General features: G+C 41.0%; 1 protein-coding gene across 1 annotated transcript in view; it reads right to left on the reverse strand.

Moving 5' to 3' along the window:
• LOC103369396 (uncharacterized) overlaps nucleotides 1-17,081 on the reverse strand; it is a 26,916-nt gene extending 9,835 nt beyond the window's left edge. Inside the window, exons 1-11 of the mRNA XM_008298099.1 lie at nucleotides 16,748-17,081; nucleotides 16,120-16,207; nucleotides 15,828-16,012; nucleotides 15,685-15,713; nucleotides 15,549-15,586; nucleotides 15,438-15,465; nucleotides 13,567-13,641; nucleotides 13,249-13,338; nucleotides 1,857-1,950; nucleotides 1,151-1,282; nucleotides 195-344 (exon numbers count right to left, since the gene is read on the reverse strand). Coding sequence (XP_008296321.1) covers nucleotides 195-344; nucleotides 1,151-1,282; nucleotides 1,857-1,950; nucleotides 13,249-13,338; nucleotides 13,567-13,641; nucleotides 15,438-15,465; nucleotides 15,549-15,586; nucleotides 15,685-15,713; nucleotides 15,828-16,012; nucleotides 16,120-16,207; nucleotides 16,748-16,928 — 1,090 coding nt within the window. The 5' untranslated portion in view covers nucleotides 16,929-17,081. The remainder of the gene's footprint in view (nucleotides 1-194; nucleotides 345-1,150; nucleotides 1,283-1,856; nucleotides 1,951-13,248; nucleotides 13,339-13,566; nucleotides 13,642-15,437; nucleotides 15,466-15,548; nucleotides 15,587-15,684; nucleotides 15,714-15,827; nucleotides 16,013-16,119; nucleotides 16,208-16,747) is intronic.
• Nucleotides 17,082-18,054: the final 973 nt, after the last annotated feature.

Genomic DNA, 18,054 nt, shown 5'->3' on the forward strand with positions numbered 1-18,054 from the left:
GGTGTAGTTTTACACAGCTGTTGGTCACAACAGATTCTTATTTTATCTTCCTTTTATCTTATTCTGGTGCTTCTTTACTCAAATCAACTGGCCACAAATCACAACTTCATGAAACTATAATGAGGTCAGACTCCCTGAACTTTTGTTCTTCTCATTTAAAGCTTTACCAAAAGTCTTACCACAAACATACCAACCTGTTTTGTTGATGTATTGTCCTGGCTGACAGCTGCTGTGTTTCTGTGCTGCTGCACAGTTGTTCTCTGTAGAGTCGATACAGAAGAATCCCTCCAGTGGTTCACAAACTGTGTCTGATGTTGTTGTACATAAAGTCTTCAGACCCAAACCTGTGAACACATGTACAGGATACATAAGATGTTACAAAAATCTCTCTTCTGTTTAATGTACTACTTTACATGTACTTTTTAAAAAATGTATCTTCAGTGTTATTAATCATCTGTAGGAACTGTGATACAATAAACTGTCCAAATATTAACTTTTGGGAAACATCTGTATAAAGACCTTGTCTAGAATGGATTCTATTTAAGATCTCATGTACATACCACTCTGTGGACATCTGATTTCATGATGGCATGAAAAAGGACAGACAACGGGTATTAGTGGCTTTAGAGAGAAAAGGTCTGAGCTGATATTAACAGCTAATACCATGATTACAAAAAACTGAACTTGTCATTATGTGGAATATCTTGTGGCCTAATTGTGTGACAAGAGTGCTTTTACACCAAACACGTCTTCTCTGCATTGTTTTTCATCGATCTCTAATATGCAGTAAGTCCATCAAAGTGAGCCTCTGCACCTTTGCAGGGACTCCGTCAGAGCAGCTGTCTCAGTTGTTATACAGCATTAAAGAGAGGATCTTGTTACACTTTGGCACAGGGAAGGTCAAACACTTCAGGCGGGTGAGGATCAGTGTTTTCTTTGGGACAGAACAACTCTCTTTGTGGACTACAGTCTTTGCAATTTTCAGACCAGCAAAGCAACGTCAAGCACGAAAGACAGGAGAAACCTCAAAAATCAGAATGTGGGAAAATGGGCACCTGTTGCATGCAGTAGCAGGTCTCATAATCAACATTAAATCTGCACACAGAAAGATGTTTGTATTAATGCTTTAGAAATAATAACAGAAATCTACCTGCATCACAGTTTAAAGGTGTACAAGGGTAGCACTGCCTACGTCCAGTGGCTTTAGCCATAAATGTTCCATCAGTGCAGGGCAGACAGGAAGTAGCTCTGTCCTTTAAGCAATGTGTTCTAACCAGATTTCCTGTTGGAAAGAAAACAATCCTTTCATGTAATCATGCTTTTATTAAAATAAAATGTATGTATAATCTTGAGAGTAAAGTACATGATGTGATTTCGTCAAAGTGACATGTACTGCTTGTTGTCTACAACACTGTCATTCCTTTTACTACCACCAACTAAACCCAAAGTTAAAAAAAAATAAAAATCTACATTATTTTTATTTTTATGGAATAAAACTCCAGTTCGATGCAGGTCCTTGACCAGTTTATATTTGTGAACATAAACAGCAGCAGCCATAGGAGAGAGAAGTGAAGTTGTACAGTAATTATTATGTTTTCAGTGTCACAAATGAGCGGCTGTGGCTCAGGTGGTAGAGCGGGTTGTCCTCTAATCGCAAAGGTTCAATCCCCTGCCCCTCCACAGTCGAAGTGTCCTTGAGCAAGAAACTGAACCCAAAGTTGCCACTGGTGTATGAATGGGTGAATGAGACAACATTTTAAAGCACTTTGAGTGCCTCTAAGGTAGAAAAGTGCTATATAAGACCGTTTACCATTTACTAAAGAGAAATGACCCATTAAAATTCAGTTGGATCTTACCAGGAGGACACGCAGGACAGCATGTGTATACTATCTGATACTCGTCTGGAGAACATGGGAGGGTTTGACCACCGAAGACTTTCACCAGGATGATCTGTGGAGACAAGAAAAGGTTCTCTGTCTGAGTGAAGCCTCAGTTATAATCATTATGTTGCTGAAACCAGGTCAGAAGACTCCACACTTCAACCAGAGAATGGCACAATTAAAGCAACCAGAGCAGCAGGACTGTATGGGTTTCTGCCTGACAAATAAAACATTGTGTTACCATCAACGGTGCAGCAATCCAAAGTTCTCCTCTCAGAGTCATTTTATACGCAGGTTACAGCTAGTGATGGAAACACAACTCACTGAGATCTGTGAAGAAGAACGAACAAAGATCCCATCAGGGAGAAAACATCTGGAGACACAAAGATCTATAGAAACAGAACAAACCAGAATGGCTGTTTTTGGTTTTCAGCAGTGACCTGATTTATTTAATGTCATTTAATTTACTGTAAATAAATGATAAGAGAAACACAACTAGATTTCTGAGAGCTGCCTGGGCTCTGCAGTGCTCAATAGAACAACCGATTCCAAAATGAAATCAGTTTGAAACTTATTCAGTTAGAAAGATGTTAATTAAGTGTGCCGATGCATAAGCATCAAAACACCCTCATCACTGTTCCTCTGGTTTATTCCTATCATAGATTCTTCCAACACGGTTTTTGGCACGCAACTGATGCACAGCGTATACATTTTATATGCTGTGCATCAGTTACGTGCCAAAAACCGCACATTGATATTTTATACTATAAAATATATATCAATGTGCGGCTCGATTGGAAATGGTATGCTATGACTTTTCTTTTTGGTAATTCGTCGTACAGTTTTTATTAAATTCATATAAAAAAAAAGCATTTAAAATCCCTATCTTATCTTATCTTATCTTATCTTATCTTATCTTATCTTATCTTATTGAAATGAATGGGAAGACAGCTGCTGGACAAGTGCCTAAACCAGCCATCTTTAAACCCTGTAGCTCTGGCATACTTTAGAGTAGAAACTTTATTCAAAGTTGAAACGCGTCACAAGGCTTTGAATGTGATTAGTTCAGATGTATGTTTGATATCTTTTACATTTTTCCTTCAGTCAGAGTCACTTGAAAAGTTTTGTGAAAAAAGTGGAGTTAAGCTTGTTTCCTTCCCATAATTTCTCCTGCATGAACCATCTATACATGAATTGTAGGTGTGTTTGTCCTCTTTCACCCACTGTGAGTTTTTTTGCTGCTATGGGGGCATTACTATAACAACTTTTTGTCCATGCCTGTGGAGAGTTGTCTATCTGTATCTCAATCCGTTCGTCCAAAGTGAGATTTGTCAATGTGTAAAAGAAGTTGTCAATGCAAACCGGAATTTGTCTGTCTGTAATTAGGTATTCAAATGTGTAAAAAATCTGCTCATCTGTGTTAAAAATTTGTACATGTAGTAAGAGTTGTCAATGCGTACAAAGGTATGAGAAGTTGAAAAATCTACGTATTTGAATACAAATGCTGAAAATACAGACAAATCACCAGTTACGAGTCGAGCGGCTTCACCATTGGCTGTCTTCTTACATGACTTTTACTACACTTCTGTCATGAGAGAATCTGAAACTGAAGAGTATCTGAAAATCAGGGTTTTTGTGTCCTGAGCTCAGGCTCACAGGATCGTCCACTGAGGCTACTACCGGTCTGCTGCTCTGTACCTCAGGAGTTATCAGGCAGCGCTGTGCATCAGAGTCGTTGAGCGTACGTGAGATTGTGAGGCAGGTTGCAGAAAACGATGGAATCCCGACCGCACACAGCGAGTTCATCCATCCATCCATCCATCCATCCATCCATTAACTTCCGCTTATCCGAGGTCGGGTCACGGGAGCAGCAAGCGGAGCAGGTCGTCCCAGACTTCCCTCCCTCCGGCGACGCTTTCCAGCTCTTCCTGGGGGATCCCCGGCCTGCCACTCCACAGGCACCGTACCCGATGAAGAGACATTGAAGAGACGTGTCAGCCATGATGGTCCAACAATGTCCAGAGCCTTTAGCATCTCAGGGCCAATCTCATCCACACCTGGCGCTTTGCCACCAAGGAGCTTTTTAACTACCTCGGCAACCTCCACCACGGATATGGATGCAGAAACCCTCAAGTCTTCAGGCTCTGCCTCCTCAGCAGAGAACGTGTTCACCGGGTTCAGGAGTTCCTCGAAGTGCTCCTTCCACCACTCGACAAGATCCCCAGTTTGGGTCAGCAGTTCTCCGCCCGGCTGTACAAAGCCTGGGCAAATCCCTGCCTCCCCTTTCTGAGAATTTGGACAGTTTGCCAGAACTTCTTCGAGGCTGACCGAAAGTCCTTCTCCATAGCCTCCCCGAACTCCTCCCACACCCGAGTTTTAGCTTCCGCGACTGCCACAGCTGCCCTTTTGGCCAGCCGGTACCTGGTTTTGATGTTTATATTTTATATTATATATATTATAATATTATATATATTATATTTTGTATTTACCTGATGCTGTAAACTTGTAGCCAATGAGCAGACGAACAAGTGGATGTATCGGAAGGCAGGATTCTTTGTGCGTGTCGGCTGTGGAAGCTCTGCGTAGTGCCTCATGACAAGTGGTGCATAAAGTGTGCGTAATGCGTCAGTCCTCAATCTTCTTTGTTTTGGAGCACAACAACACGGNAGTCCTGTGTCCATAGTTCTTTCTTTCTTCTATTTTTTTATTTCAAACTTTTCAGGAACAATAATTCAGTATGAAAGAGTGTCCTTTGTTTTATTACAAACAAACAAACAAAAAAACGTTTACATACGTTAGAATACCAGACTTATAAAGCTGAAAATGTGACAATGTAATACACAGTTGTCATTTCAAAGTAATTTTCCAAAGAAAAGTTTAAAAATTCAGTACCACATCTGTTTGAATTTACAACCTGTACAGCTCCACACACACTGGAAGCTGTCAGAGTTAGCACGACTCATAGAGCCACAATAGAAACATTACTGGGAATTACAACAGGTTGAAATTAACTAGAATCAGCCTTCAGGGTCAGTGTCAACATCACATCTGAACATTTTACGTCACATTTCAGTTTTATCTTCTGCTCTGACTCAAAACATTTCTACCTGAAACAGTCGTCAAAGCTAAAGTCAAACAAGGAAACTAAAGTAGGTTTGTTCAGAGAAACAAGTAACCAAACTTGTAAAAAAGCAAACAGCATTAACACCCAACTGAAAAGAGGAAATACATCAGTTACAGTCTGAAACTGAGGAACAGAAACTGCAAACTTGACTTCATTAATATGGAGCTGAATAGTCAATATTCATTTTACACACAGTTACTGTTGATGACAAGCAATTTGAACTCAAGTTATATGTAAATAATTTACATGTTAAATGTTCTTTACATTGTAAAAATGTCTTTTGAGAGGAAAAGAGTGCCACAGCGTACAACCACCCAACTCCACCCCCTCACAGTCTCTTCCTTATCCCAGACCAAGTCCCACACAGAAAAACAACTTGACCTTCAACCCCTGACCAATAAACAGCTAACGGTAAATGAAAGGAGTAGTAACAATTTTAGAGCAAATACAAGAGCATAGAAACTCTTCTCCAACGCCACTCTCTCTCTCTCTCTCTTTAATAAACTTTAAATATATTGTAGCGATCCCAGAGCCAGTTGCTACAGCTGTGCTACAATGCACCATGGGAGTTTGGGGTGATGGGGTTATAAATGTGTTTGTTGTGGTTCATGTTGGTTTACATTGTTACTAGTGTTTCTGATTTAATGTGCTTTTGTGGTTCTTATGGTTTAGTTGGTTCAGAGAGTTTAGTTAAGTGACATGTTGACAGTACCGCAAGTGAGAAATGTAGCATGTTTGATGTCTTCGGCCACTGTTTTCATATAACAGTATCTGACACAATAGAAATACTTGTTTTAAATAGTGTGTATAAAACGGCAAAAGCTTCTGCACTACTGTCATCCTTCTACGATATGAAGCTGGTAACACTGTAAAAAAATATAGTGGATTACACATTTTGAAAAAGAGTACTTTTTTAAGAAATAAGAGTTTATAAAAAAAATCCACCATGGGTGTAGGAGATGTTCCTCCTCATGGCAGCTGTTGGTCCATCATGCTGCAGGAAAGCACACATTGTGTCAGGGCTCCCTCCCCTGTACCTGCCTCAGCTCCTGCCTGACTTCCCCCATTCCCCCCTCCTCCTTCCGTTCAGCGGCAGCTGGGCTCCCTTCCGCAGCTGCAGCCACTGCAATCAGCCATCAGCAACAACTCTGGGCAGCTGTGTTCAAGGGACCAGATCATCCACCTCTGCCATAAAAGCCGGTTCATTCCTNGCCAAAGTCTTCCCGAGGCTCTGTCTTGTGGCCAGAGAGCGCTCGCTGTTCCTGCCACCAGTGCAGCAGTGGAGAGGCTATTCAGCCACAGAGGCCTAATAATGCGCCCTCACCGAGCCAGGCTTAGTGCAAGGACATGGTCCAGCTTGATCTGTTTGAAATGTCACCATTCTGTTGCCTGATACTTTTCTAGGTCTTACAGTAGGCCTCTGGAAGACACCTACAAGCTTGTTAATGTTTAGCCAGTGTATTAAGAGGAAAATAAGAGTAACTATTCTGATCTTATTGTAGGTTTATTATTGTTAAATATTTTGTTCTAGGCAAAACAATACCGTTGATTGTTTCCACAAAAAGCCACTGTTTCATTAGTAAACAAGTCAAGACAGCCAATAACTTTAATGATATTCCTTTTTGAGTTTTACTTTTATGCAAGGAATCATTTCTGTCCTGCAAAGAAAGGTGCCTGTTGGAACAAAACTGGTCATGTTTTGATATCACCACTTTATAGACTTACAGTATTTTTCAGATAATGTGACAGCAATAGTTTTGCTTTTTTTGTGAGCAATTTTTTTAAAATTACAAATGGCACAGAAGTAACATATACAAGTGTTTAAGGTACTTTTAAGTGTTTTGTTCACAAGTTGTTTGCATTTAGCTAAAGTGTGATGTTTTGCACTAATTAGAAGGATGTTAATTAGCTCACAATGCCTTTGACTGGGTGAGGTGTAACATTTTCTATATGTTTGTTCTTACTGTGGTCCGACTGAGCTGCACAATAGGGAGAAAGATATATTGTAACTGTACGTTCACGTTGGAAGAACACAGTTTCGTTTAAAGGAAATCATTCATTGTGTGTTTTCTTCATCTTGCAGTGCAGGACCCTGTTGAAAGTGATCATCTAACAAACAACTAATCAGTGCTGATACTTTATGCTAATAGATAAAGGAGGGATAACAATACAGTAGATGCTTTGAATTTCTTAGATATAGCTGTGCAGTATTCTTAGTAGATCGAATTGCAGCAGACGATAGAAAGCTCATTAAAACAACAAGAGACATGAGAGATTTATCTTTTAGAGACTTGAGACTTGACTTGGACTTGCAAAAAAAGATTTGTGAACATCTCTACGTATTGACAACTCTTACTACACGTACAAATTTTAAGACAGATGAGCAGATTTTGTACACATTTGAATACCTACTTACAGACAGGCAAATTCTGGTTTGCATTGACATCGTCTTTTACACATTGACAAATCTCACTTTGGACGAACGGATTGAGATACAGATAGACAACTCTCCACACGCATGGACAAAAAGTTTTGCTACAATAATGCCCCCATAGGATATGAGCCAGTATAGATGTGTGTGTGCCAGTATATATAACATAACAGACATCTCAGCAGGAAGCAAAGACAGATCAGAGTCTCTCAGCTCCACATTGGGGTGAGGTTTCTCTGTCTACCAGCATTCACGGTTTGTTTCTGTTTAAAGTTTCTTTTCTTGGTTCTTTGCAGCATTAAAATCAGCTTCACTGAAACAGTCAGATTTTGTAGTTTTCTCGTGTTTTTCTACAGAAACATTTCAACATCCGCTGCTACGTTTCAGGAAATGACTTCTGCACAAACGTCGGTACAAAGGAAGCAAATAAAACCACATTCTGCTGCAGTTTTCTGTACAAACTGGAACATTGACAAGTTCTACTGATATTATAACAAGATACACACCTGACCGGTGCTGCACATACTGATTAAACATCCACAGAGAGTTCAGTTCAGGAGACTTACCGTCGATGAGCGAAAACATCTCTGTCACAGTGTGGTGAGGAGTTCATAGACCATCGGAAATGCGGCGTTCAGTTTGAAATAACATCAAGTAGGTTTGAATTCATTAAAAATTGAAATAAATGACGCATGTTCAAAACAACACAACATGTTCAGGCAGGACAAAGTGCAGAACTGAAGGGTTGAAGTCAGCAGCACCTTCCTCTGCAGTCACTCCCACATTTCCTATATAAAAACCAACCTTCATCAGTTTCCTGTCTCTGGTTTTATAAGTTATTATGAAGCTTAAGAAACATGAAGCTTTACCCACAAACAACCCAAACCACCAAAGTCTTCAAATATATTTATTGAGACCTTTTTAGAAAAAGACAAAAACAAACAACCTTTGACAATATAAAATATTGCAACTATCTGCTTCAGTCTCTTTAAGGTTTGACAACATCTAATGAAATTATGTTCAACCAACAAACTACATTAACTTTTCCTCTACAGTCAAATGTATTTTAGTGTCCTGCCTTAACTGTCTGAAACTGTCCAGGTTTGTTCAGATAAAGGAGGAGACTTGAAGTCCTGAAGTCAAAGTGAAGAGAAATAAAGTTCTGGAGTCAGTTTCATTAAGTTACTACAACTTGAATTTAGTCTGAAATCACAATGATTTGAATTTAAATGTTAAGTTGATGCAGTCACCAACTTTACTGTCAATCCACCTCATCAGAGTAACGACTGAGACCTAAAAGGGTTTAGTTCAGGTTGCTGGAAGAGATTCTTTATCACTCAGTCATTGTTTGGGTGAAGATAAAACACATGATTGCAATAGTTGGCCTGATGCCAGGGGAATTCCAAACGTCTCTTTCACTTTCATTATTCCTCACCATAAAAGCAGCCTCTGAACTCAGTGGAGTTCAGTCTTCTCTGACTCACAACACAAAGTGTCTGCTGCTGGTAAAAACACAAAACATGAAGAGTTCATTTGTAAAAACAGATAACTCCATTTTTGTAGATTTTCAGAAAACATTTTTTTTGTTGTTTGCTTGAGATAAAATCAATCAAACTGAACTGAGTGGATTTGACTCAGTAGAAATGACAAAAACAGAGATAACATAAGTTTGACTGATATTGTCTCAGGTGGACGATGGAGAAGTGGGTTTTCTGAAGGTTTGTGAAGATGGAGTTCTCTGTGTTTGTAAATGAACTCTTCACATTTACACACAGTGATGATGTTGAATTGAACACTTTCAGAGTTGGCTGTTAATTAAAGTGTCTCTGTGTCTCACATGTGATGCAAAAACATGTCAGAAAACATTTCCTATACATTTCTGTGTGATGTCTCAAATGTAAACATGTGTTTTACTGCAGTCAATAACTCTGATGGACACTTGAATTCAGTGAATTTGCTGTTTGTAAACCCAACACAACAGTTAACACATGCTCTGGTTGTTTTAAAAAGAAAAACAGTCTGATTACATTTTGGTACTTTTAAAGAATTTAATAAAATCTCTGCATTACGTTGGATGTAATGAAAGAAGCTAAGTTTGAATTTAAAAGTATGTATAAATATAAAACTAAGTCAATGTACCTTTAAATTATAAGGAGGAGAGTTAAATTAATAGTATGGGCAAAGAGCTTTATATAAAGAGCCACAAGTTTAACCACACATAATGATTTCCACATAACTTTTGTGCAATTTATGAAAGCAGAAAAATAATATCTAATTATTGTAGTATGTTTTCTGTAAAAACAAACAGAGAGAGGCATAAATGTAATTTTAGATTATTAGAATCATATGAAAAATAACTGTTAGGTTGTTAATTTGAAGATAATGTCTGATTTAACAGACTTCTTTATGCTTTAAAAAAAACTCTTCTTGCGGCGCTCATTGGGCTTTTTAAAAAAAAATTTAAACTGCAGTTTCTTGGTGTGATTAGAGACGAATCAACTCAGTCGAGTGGATATTGTACTGTTGGGAACCTTGGAGTCATTTTTGACCAGGATACGTCCTTTAACTTACATAAACAAGTCTGTAGGATGTCTTTCCTTTAACTGCTTTCTTCCAAATGCATTCTGAGAAAGTTCTGCAAAGTTCCACTAATAGTTCTGCTGATGTTTTCAGCTTCCTTTCAGTTCCCAGAACGTTCTTCCTAAAGGTAGGAAAACTGAAGATGTTCTAAAAATGTTTGGTGGTCGTTAGACCGAATCAAATGTTGCACTGAAAGCATTCTTTGTTATCGTGTAACATTGTGGAACACTGAGGGAACGTTTTATAGATTCTATAATGTGTTCTCTCACCAACATCCCCAAAACGTTACTAGAATGTTCCACCTTTGTTAATGTATCACATTATAGGAACGTTTTATAAAAATAATCTCAGGCCTCAATATCAATTTGAAACATTTTTTAAATGTTGATTTGAGAACGTTCCTCCTTTGTCATAACATAATCCATGTTCCTGACAGCATCCTCTGAATTCTGGCATTAAAACATCGTAGTAACTTTATCAGAACATTAACGGCTATGCAAAACTTTTTCAAACATTCTTTGAACATTTGAGTAAAACGTTTTCTCTAAAAAATGATTAGCCCTTGTAGGTAATGTTCTGCTGTGGGAACGTCCCCTGGCAGCTGGGTGGCTGTCCAGGTAGGTTGTTTTTTAACTCCCAGCTTTTCCAAAGAGAGACTTAAAGGGGAAATGTTGAGATTTCTGGAGCTTCTCTACATAATTTATTATTCTAAGGGCTTCCATCTTACTGCCTGAAGATCACTTGTGTTGTAAACTACATCCTGTACAGAGCTGTATGTCATGTGCAGCATGTTAACCCACACATGGAAAATAACCATCTAAAATAGGAGTTTATGAAACACCTACAATTTTCACATCCCTTGTTTTGATGACTAACTGGGTTTGAAGGCGAGTCTTTGGCTTTGGTTCCTTCCTGCATGTTTCCACACGTTAGTAAGAATTATGACCAACATTCACGTTTTCTGATGAAGTGACTCAAATCCGGTTTGTTTCTCACGCTTAAGCATAACTAACCCGTAGTTTTTCAAATACTCATCTATGGTTCTAGACCTGATTCATATTGGACATTTGGCTTCTGATGCTGTAAGAAGAGAATTCATGTGGGGTTTTTGTAACATCTCATTTCTCTGCACATAAGTGTGTTGCCCGTCATTCAGTGTTGTCTCCTCACAGCCCAGTAAGAATAAAAGCAACAACAGTGATGAGAACGTTTAGCTTTTGTGGGGCATTTGTGGAGAAGCTTCTATTTGAGATAAACTGTACTTGTGCAGGGCTGCAAGGTGGCTTGGTGGTTAGCACTGTTGCCTCACAGCAAGAAGATTGCCGGTTTGCATCCCAGCACCAGGATCTTTCTGCGTGGAGTCTCCATGTTCTCCCCGTGCAGCGTGGGTTCTTTCCGGGTTCTCCAGCTTCCTCCCACAGTCCAAAAACATGTTGAGGTTAATTGGTGATTCTAAATTGTCCGTAGGTGTGAATGTGAGTGTGCTTGGTTGTCTGTCTCTAAGTGTAGCCCTGTGATAGACTGGTGACCTGTCCAGGTGAACCTGCATTCACCCTGAGTCAGTCATTTTCTCAATTCAGTCACATGATTTCAGTTCTATTTTAAGACTAGTAAGGTCATTATCATTCATGAAAAGACGTGAAATTAAAAGTGACTGTATCTAATAGTCAGGAAGACAAATACTGTGTACTATTTTAAACATAGGGTGCATCATTTCCCCAACCGTTTCAAACTCAAAGTCATGTTTCCGATGGTTATTATCACATGGACGGTAAGTGTCCTGAGTTTGAAGTACAAAAGAATATTAATAACACTGTAAAAATATCTCAAAAGATATAATACAATAATAAGCACTGAATTATCTGGCTGGAAATGTACTAATTCGGTCCAAATAAATCATGTAAGCAACAGAACAAACCAATGGGCATGAAAGTAAAGGCTTAACAAAGCAAGTAGGAGTTTTCAATGTATGTGACTCCCTCTAGTGGGCGCAGACTGGAACTGCCACGATTAGTGACTGCAACTGTAAATACACTATAACCTGATACTCATGTCTGTAGTTGTGATGATCTCCAACACATTCAGTGCTGCACAGAACACTGATAGTAGAAAAGTATCAGTTCATCAGTCAAAATAAATGTTGCACTGGATAAAAGACGAAACCTGCTGAAGCTGTTCCACTAAACTTGAAACTGAATTTTATAGTTTTAAATTGAATTCTGTTGTTCTGAATTTATGTTTTATCCTCACTTAAATTTCAACTCTCTCCATTTCAAATTCGGTTCATAGAATTCAGAGTCTGTCACACTGTGCCACACATCTGGATCACTGAGGAAAAGTAATCGATCACTGATCCACAGAGCTCCTTCAGCACCTGCAGGATATAAACATACAGGACACGTCTCCTCTTCCTGCTAAAGTCAAGGTAAAGAATCCTGGAAACAGTTGCATTAACGTCTAGATTACACAGACGACATACACCAACATTCAAACGAGGTCGAGTGAAGAACATGGATCATCTAATCATGGTTCATGTTTGGCAGCAGGGGAACAGTCACCTCTTTGAGCTGAGGTGCTGGAAGCAGGACAAACTGGGAAGGACCAGATTGAGATGGTTGGACGACTGGGTCAGAACAAAGCAGCAGGTGTTGTTGGGTTTTCCCAGTCTGCAGTGGTTAGTACCTGCCAGAAGTGTCCAAAAGAGGACAACCGGTTAACCGACGACAGGGTCATGGGCACCCAAAGCCTGATATAGCAGCTGTGACTGTAACAGGCCTGGAAAGGGGAATATTTATGAGAAAGAATGCAGAGACACGTCTTTCTTCACACTGTGCTGGTTTATTACAGAAGAAGAGACGGCCTGCCATGAAGCTCAAAGGCAGTGAGCTCCCCCTACTGGACTCGCAATGCAACTGCACAACCAACACAAAGTCAACCAGTCACACACTCCCCCACAAAAATTAAATGTTGTCCTCAACATTTCTGCAAGTAGAACTCTGAGTAACAATCACAGATAACATGTTTACAATGATGGTCACATACTCCAAACAGTATTTGTTTCACATTCCATAAGGGTAGAAGTTAGGGTTGCTATATGTGTTTACAGGTTCAGGCCACACTTGAGGTCCATAAGGTGGTACTGTAGCAGCATAACAACATGACGGAGTACCAAGTGTGTCGTATCTGAACACCTTCGGTGCCGTACGATCTCTCTGAGGGTGCTGAGGTCTTACATCCATCTCATCCTCTCGTGTGCTGCTGGCGACAGAGGACACCTCAGCATCATCTGCACGAACATCCTCGTCTCCAGCGACGTCCTCAAGCTGGAGCGGAGCAGGTGCTGTCGAATCATTTGTGTCTGGGTCATAGTCTGTTGTCACAGGAGTGTCCTTTTCCTGTACTACATTGTCCTTTTTTGGTTTCACAGGGGCAGGAACTTTGGTTTCCCGCAGCAGGTGGTCACAGAGTCAGAGCAGGTTTCGATGCACTGCTCTAGTCTTGCCTTTGCCCTGTTCTGGTCTGAGCCCATAGACTGGCATGTCATTGCCTACTTGCTTAGCTACAACATGGACATGGTCTTCCCAGTGATTCCTTAGCTTCACAGGGCCACCGCGAGGAGTCATGTTCTGCAGGAGCACACGGTCACCTGGGTACAATGAAGAGCTCCTAACTTTTGCATCAAATGTCTTTTTGTTTCTATCAGCAGATCTGTGCACATTTTCATGTCTGTGTTAAATACGAAGCAGGAGCAAGATTAGTTTTGAGCTAAACAGCTAGCATGTAAGTCGGCATGAAAGGAAAAAAACAGAAAAGCCTGTCATTTTTACAATAAGAAAATAACACAGTGAGTGTGTCATGTGGAAATTAACTGGGTTACTGCCACTTATAAATGCTTCTTATAGTCAGCTGAGAGACTTTTTTTTCTCAGTTTAGAAATTTCCTGATATACTCCGGCTCTCTGAACACACAAGATGAGGATAACAATGTCTTTTTTTCCTGGAGTTTTTCCCCCTCACCTGGAGAGGACAAGGACAGTCGCTGCATTTCAAGATTCTCCAAAGTTTCTCTTCTGCATAAAGTTGAATGTTGTTCATTCTGGACTTAAAGTTGAGGAACTGTTGCAGATTGAATTTAGGAATGTCTTTTCAGGAAAACACACCAGAGGGCTGTACTACGAAGAGAGATTAATGGGTTAACAGGTATGTTGAGCTTAAAGTCAGAGTTTCAGTGTCACCAAGGCGGCTCTCTTTTTACCTGCTAGATCTCCATGGTAACTGATGCTGTGGAGCTAACCTGGTCGGGAGCAGGTCATGTTCAGAGTTTTAATTTAAATCAGCTGGAAGAAGCGTCAAATTGTTTCCTGACTATTTTTGATGAACATTAAAACTTATGACCAGTTCATGCTCCAGAAAAACTATTTCAATAAAGGTCCGGGCACCCAGGTGCAGACACAGATACAGGCAGGTGAATCGAACAAAGGACTTTATTAAAGATAAGCAGAAACCAATATAGAGGGAGGAAGCTCAACAGAACGGGGAAAACCAGAACAAATTTACAAAGGGGCTAAACTACAAAAAGCTCAAAACAAAGAGCAGAGGGGAAAAATGAATGAATTCTAAGATTTAAAACCAAAGCTAGTCAGACAAACAGGATACTCGTAAAAAGGGGACAAAACTGAGGGGGCAGACAGGCTCGGGGAATCCAGGCTGGAAGCAGGGTGGGGATCAGTGGCAGGAGAAAGCTGGCTGGGGGAATGCAGGCTGGAGATTGGTTGAGGATCAAGGCAGGAAACAGAGCAGGGATCAGAAGATACATGGGGGATGAAGGTTTTTGATCTGGTGGTGTGTGGAGGAGTGAGCTGAGCTTTATGGCAGGAGGTGGAAGATTGAGTGCAGGTGAGCCGATCCCCACAGATGTCTCCAATACCTGTAATCAGGCAGGTAGAGCAGGACTGGAGGGACTGAGAGGGCTGAGGCTGAGGGGTCATGAAAGCTCTTTGTGAATTTACTTCAGAAACAGTGACACACATTCTGAACCAAAGTGCAATAATGCTCTGTGTCCAACTGTCTTTCCACAGTGAAGTATCTCTTTAAATCCACAAGATGTTCCTCCTCATGGCAGCTGTTGGTCCATCATGCTGCAGGAAAGCACACTTTATCTTCTGTTCTTGCAGTTTGTCCTCATTTGAAATTCAGTTTCAGTCTCAAGTTCACCTCCAACTGTGAGAAGATCAATGAAGTCAGTGTGTCTTTAAATTAATGCTCCATCTGTTGTGTTCCAGAGCGGCTTCATGTTCTGTGCAGTGAAGTCGCTGTGAGCTAAAGATCCAGACTGTGGGTGAGCAGGACCCTCAGCTCACTGTTGTTTGACTTCAGTTCACTGCAAAGACAATGTGTCAGCATCCAGGTGGATGAAGTTCTACCTGCCGTCCTGCAGGTTTGTGTTTAAGGCTGAGGAGAGAAAAACATTCAGTTAAAGCAGAAACCTCATTGACCTCATGAACATTTCAGTGAACAACACACTGCTGACTTACCGACAGATGTTGATGATCCTTCTCCATCTGCTTTTTACTTTTTCAATGAAATGTGAAAAAAATAATGACACACTTCAGTTTCTCAGATAAACCAAGTGTTGTCAACAGTGAACACATGAGAGAGAAACAAACTTACCTCTCTGTGAACATTTGAACTTCTTTTTCCTGTTATGAAACAAAACCAAGAAAAAAAAACATCTTAATCAGAGTCGGGACTTGGAAAAAATATCATCATCCAGACAAAGCGTGATCACATTTATTGTTCTCCATCATCCTCACCTAGTTTTAGACATGTTTCCTTCTTTTTGAAGTAAAAGAAAGAAACTAATCCAGCAGATATTAATAATAAAAAAAGTAAAACAGGGACGATCACAGCTGCTGGAACATTTAAACTTTCTTCTCCACATTCAGCATCAGAAGAAGCAGTTCCTGCTTTTATCAGCTGAAGGTTTCCTGATTCACATCTGGAATGACAGAAGGACATTGTTACAGGAAAATGTTCAGATACAACAAATCCTCTGCTGTTGTCAGAAGTCGGGAGTCTCCATGTGTGATTTAAAGCTTCACGTACTGAGTATGTTCCTGACAAGATGCAAATGTTCCATCTGAAAACGTTCCAGCGCTGCAGTCAGAGCACACAGTGTCTGTGAAGGCTGTTCCTGCACAAACACAAACCACAGATATGTTGAAACCAGTTCACAATCTCATTATGAAGGACTCAGAGTGTTACATGATGAATGAAGAGCAGACGGAACAACAATCAAACACATTTCATCAGTTAATCATTCAGGTGAGGAGAAGGATCAGACTGGAATCAGCAAACGCCAAATATTAAAGGACGACTGAGCAAACTGTTCACTGATGTTAGTGTAATGATTCATGAAGAGTTTTGGCTGCAAGAACCACAAAAGAACCTTCAATAAACTGTGTTATATGGTTGATGTGAAGAGATGGTTGAAGCTGGTTGAAAGCCAAAAAGAAAAAGCAAAGATCAGGTGTGCAGGCGGTGTAGTTTTACACAGCTGTTGGTCACAACAGATTCTTATTTTATCTTCCTTTTATCTTATTCTGGTGCTTCTTTACTCAAATCAACTGGCCACAAATCACAACTTCATGAAACTATAATGAGGTCAGACTCCCTGAACTTTTGCTGTTCTTATTTAAAGCTTTACCAAAAGTCTTACCACAAACATACCAACCTGTTTTGTTGATGTATTGTCCTGGCTGACAGCTGCTGTGTTTCTGTGCTGCTGCACAGTTGTTCTCTGTAGAGTCGAAACAGAAGAATCCCTCCAGTGGTTCACAAACTGTGTCTGATGTTGTTGTACATGATGTCTCTACCTTCAGACCAGAACCTGTCAGGAAAGATTGAAGATACATGGAAAACTTGGTAATGGCTCATTTTAGCAGTTCATGAATTCACATGATGCCATCTGGATGAATAAAATGTCAGTGATGGATTTGATTTAAACCAACTGAAGTGGTGGACGTAAAGGTCACTGTGTCGTTACTGCAAAAAAAAAAAAACAACCAAAAAACAATAAAACAGCACAAAACAAAAAACCAACAAAAGTTGACCAGAACAGTGTGGAGGACAGCCCTGAGGCAGGTCCAAATAAGGAGTCCAAAAGAAAAAACAAGACAAAGCCAGCGGGCAGTCTGTGGTCAAAATGAACTACATTCCAAAATGCAGAATGGTCCAGAGGCTGGTCGGGCAGTTGGAACCACAGAGGTAGTTGAACTGGAGGCCAACAGCAGCAGAACCCATCAGGCAATCTGGCTGGAGGCCGATGGCAGCCATTGGGTGGTTGGGCTGGAGGCCGGTGACGGAACCCATAGTGAGGCCAGACAGAGACACGACAGGGACCCTCGAGTAGTAAGACTGGAGACCAGCAATGGACGAGCAGGGACCCTTATGCATTCGGGTTGGGGGCCAGCGATGAAGGACACGGAGGGCTGGCAACAAACTAGATGGAACCCCTCAGGAAGCCAGCAACAAAGGAGATAGAATCCCTCGAGGTGTTGGACAAGAGCCTGGAGACAAAGGAGGTGGGACCCCTCATGAGGCCGGACTGGATTCCGGTGACAGTGGAGCCCCTCTGGAGGTTGGGCTGGGATCCGGTGACATAGGAGGTGGGGTCCCTTGGCGAGCCGGCAAAGGCGGGACCCCTATGGAAGCCAACTGGGAACCGGCGATGAAGGAGGTGGGACCCCTCAGGAGGCCAGACTGGATTCCAGCAACAGCAGAGCCCCTCTGAAGCAGTGGAGGCCAATGCAGGCAGAGGCTCAGGAGCATGAGAGGCTGGAGCAGCCTCTTTGCCAGGGGAATAGTCAACTGACTATGAGACAGTGTCTACTCCAGGGGGATTGTCAGCTGACTCTGGCAGGTCCCATTCCTTTGAGCTGGTTGAGGCAGTGTTGACCTGCTCGGGAACAGGATCAGGTGAGACAGCGTCGACCCACCCGGGAACAGGAACCGGTTCAATGCTGAGCAGAGAGGTCTGGA

This window comes from Stegastes partitus, unplaced genomic scaffold (assembly GCF_000690725.1).
Source record: "Stegastes partitus isolate 25-593 unplaced genomic scaffold, Stegastes_partitus-1.0.2 Scaffold1281, whole genome shotgun sequence".
NCBI lineage: Eukaryota > Metazoa > Chordata > Actinopteri > Pomacentridae > Stegastes > Stegastes partitus.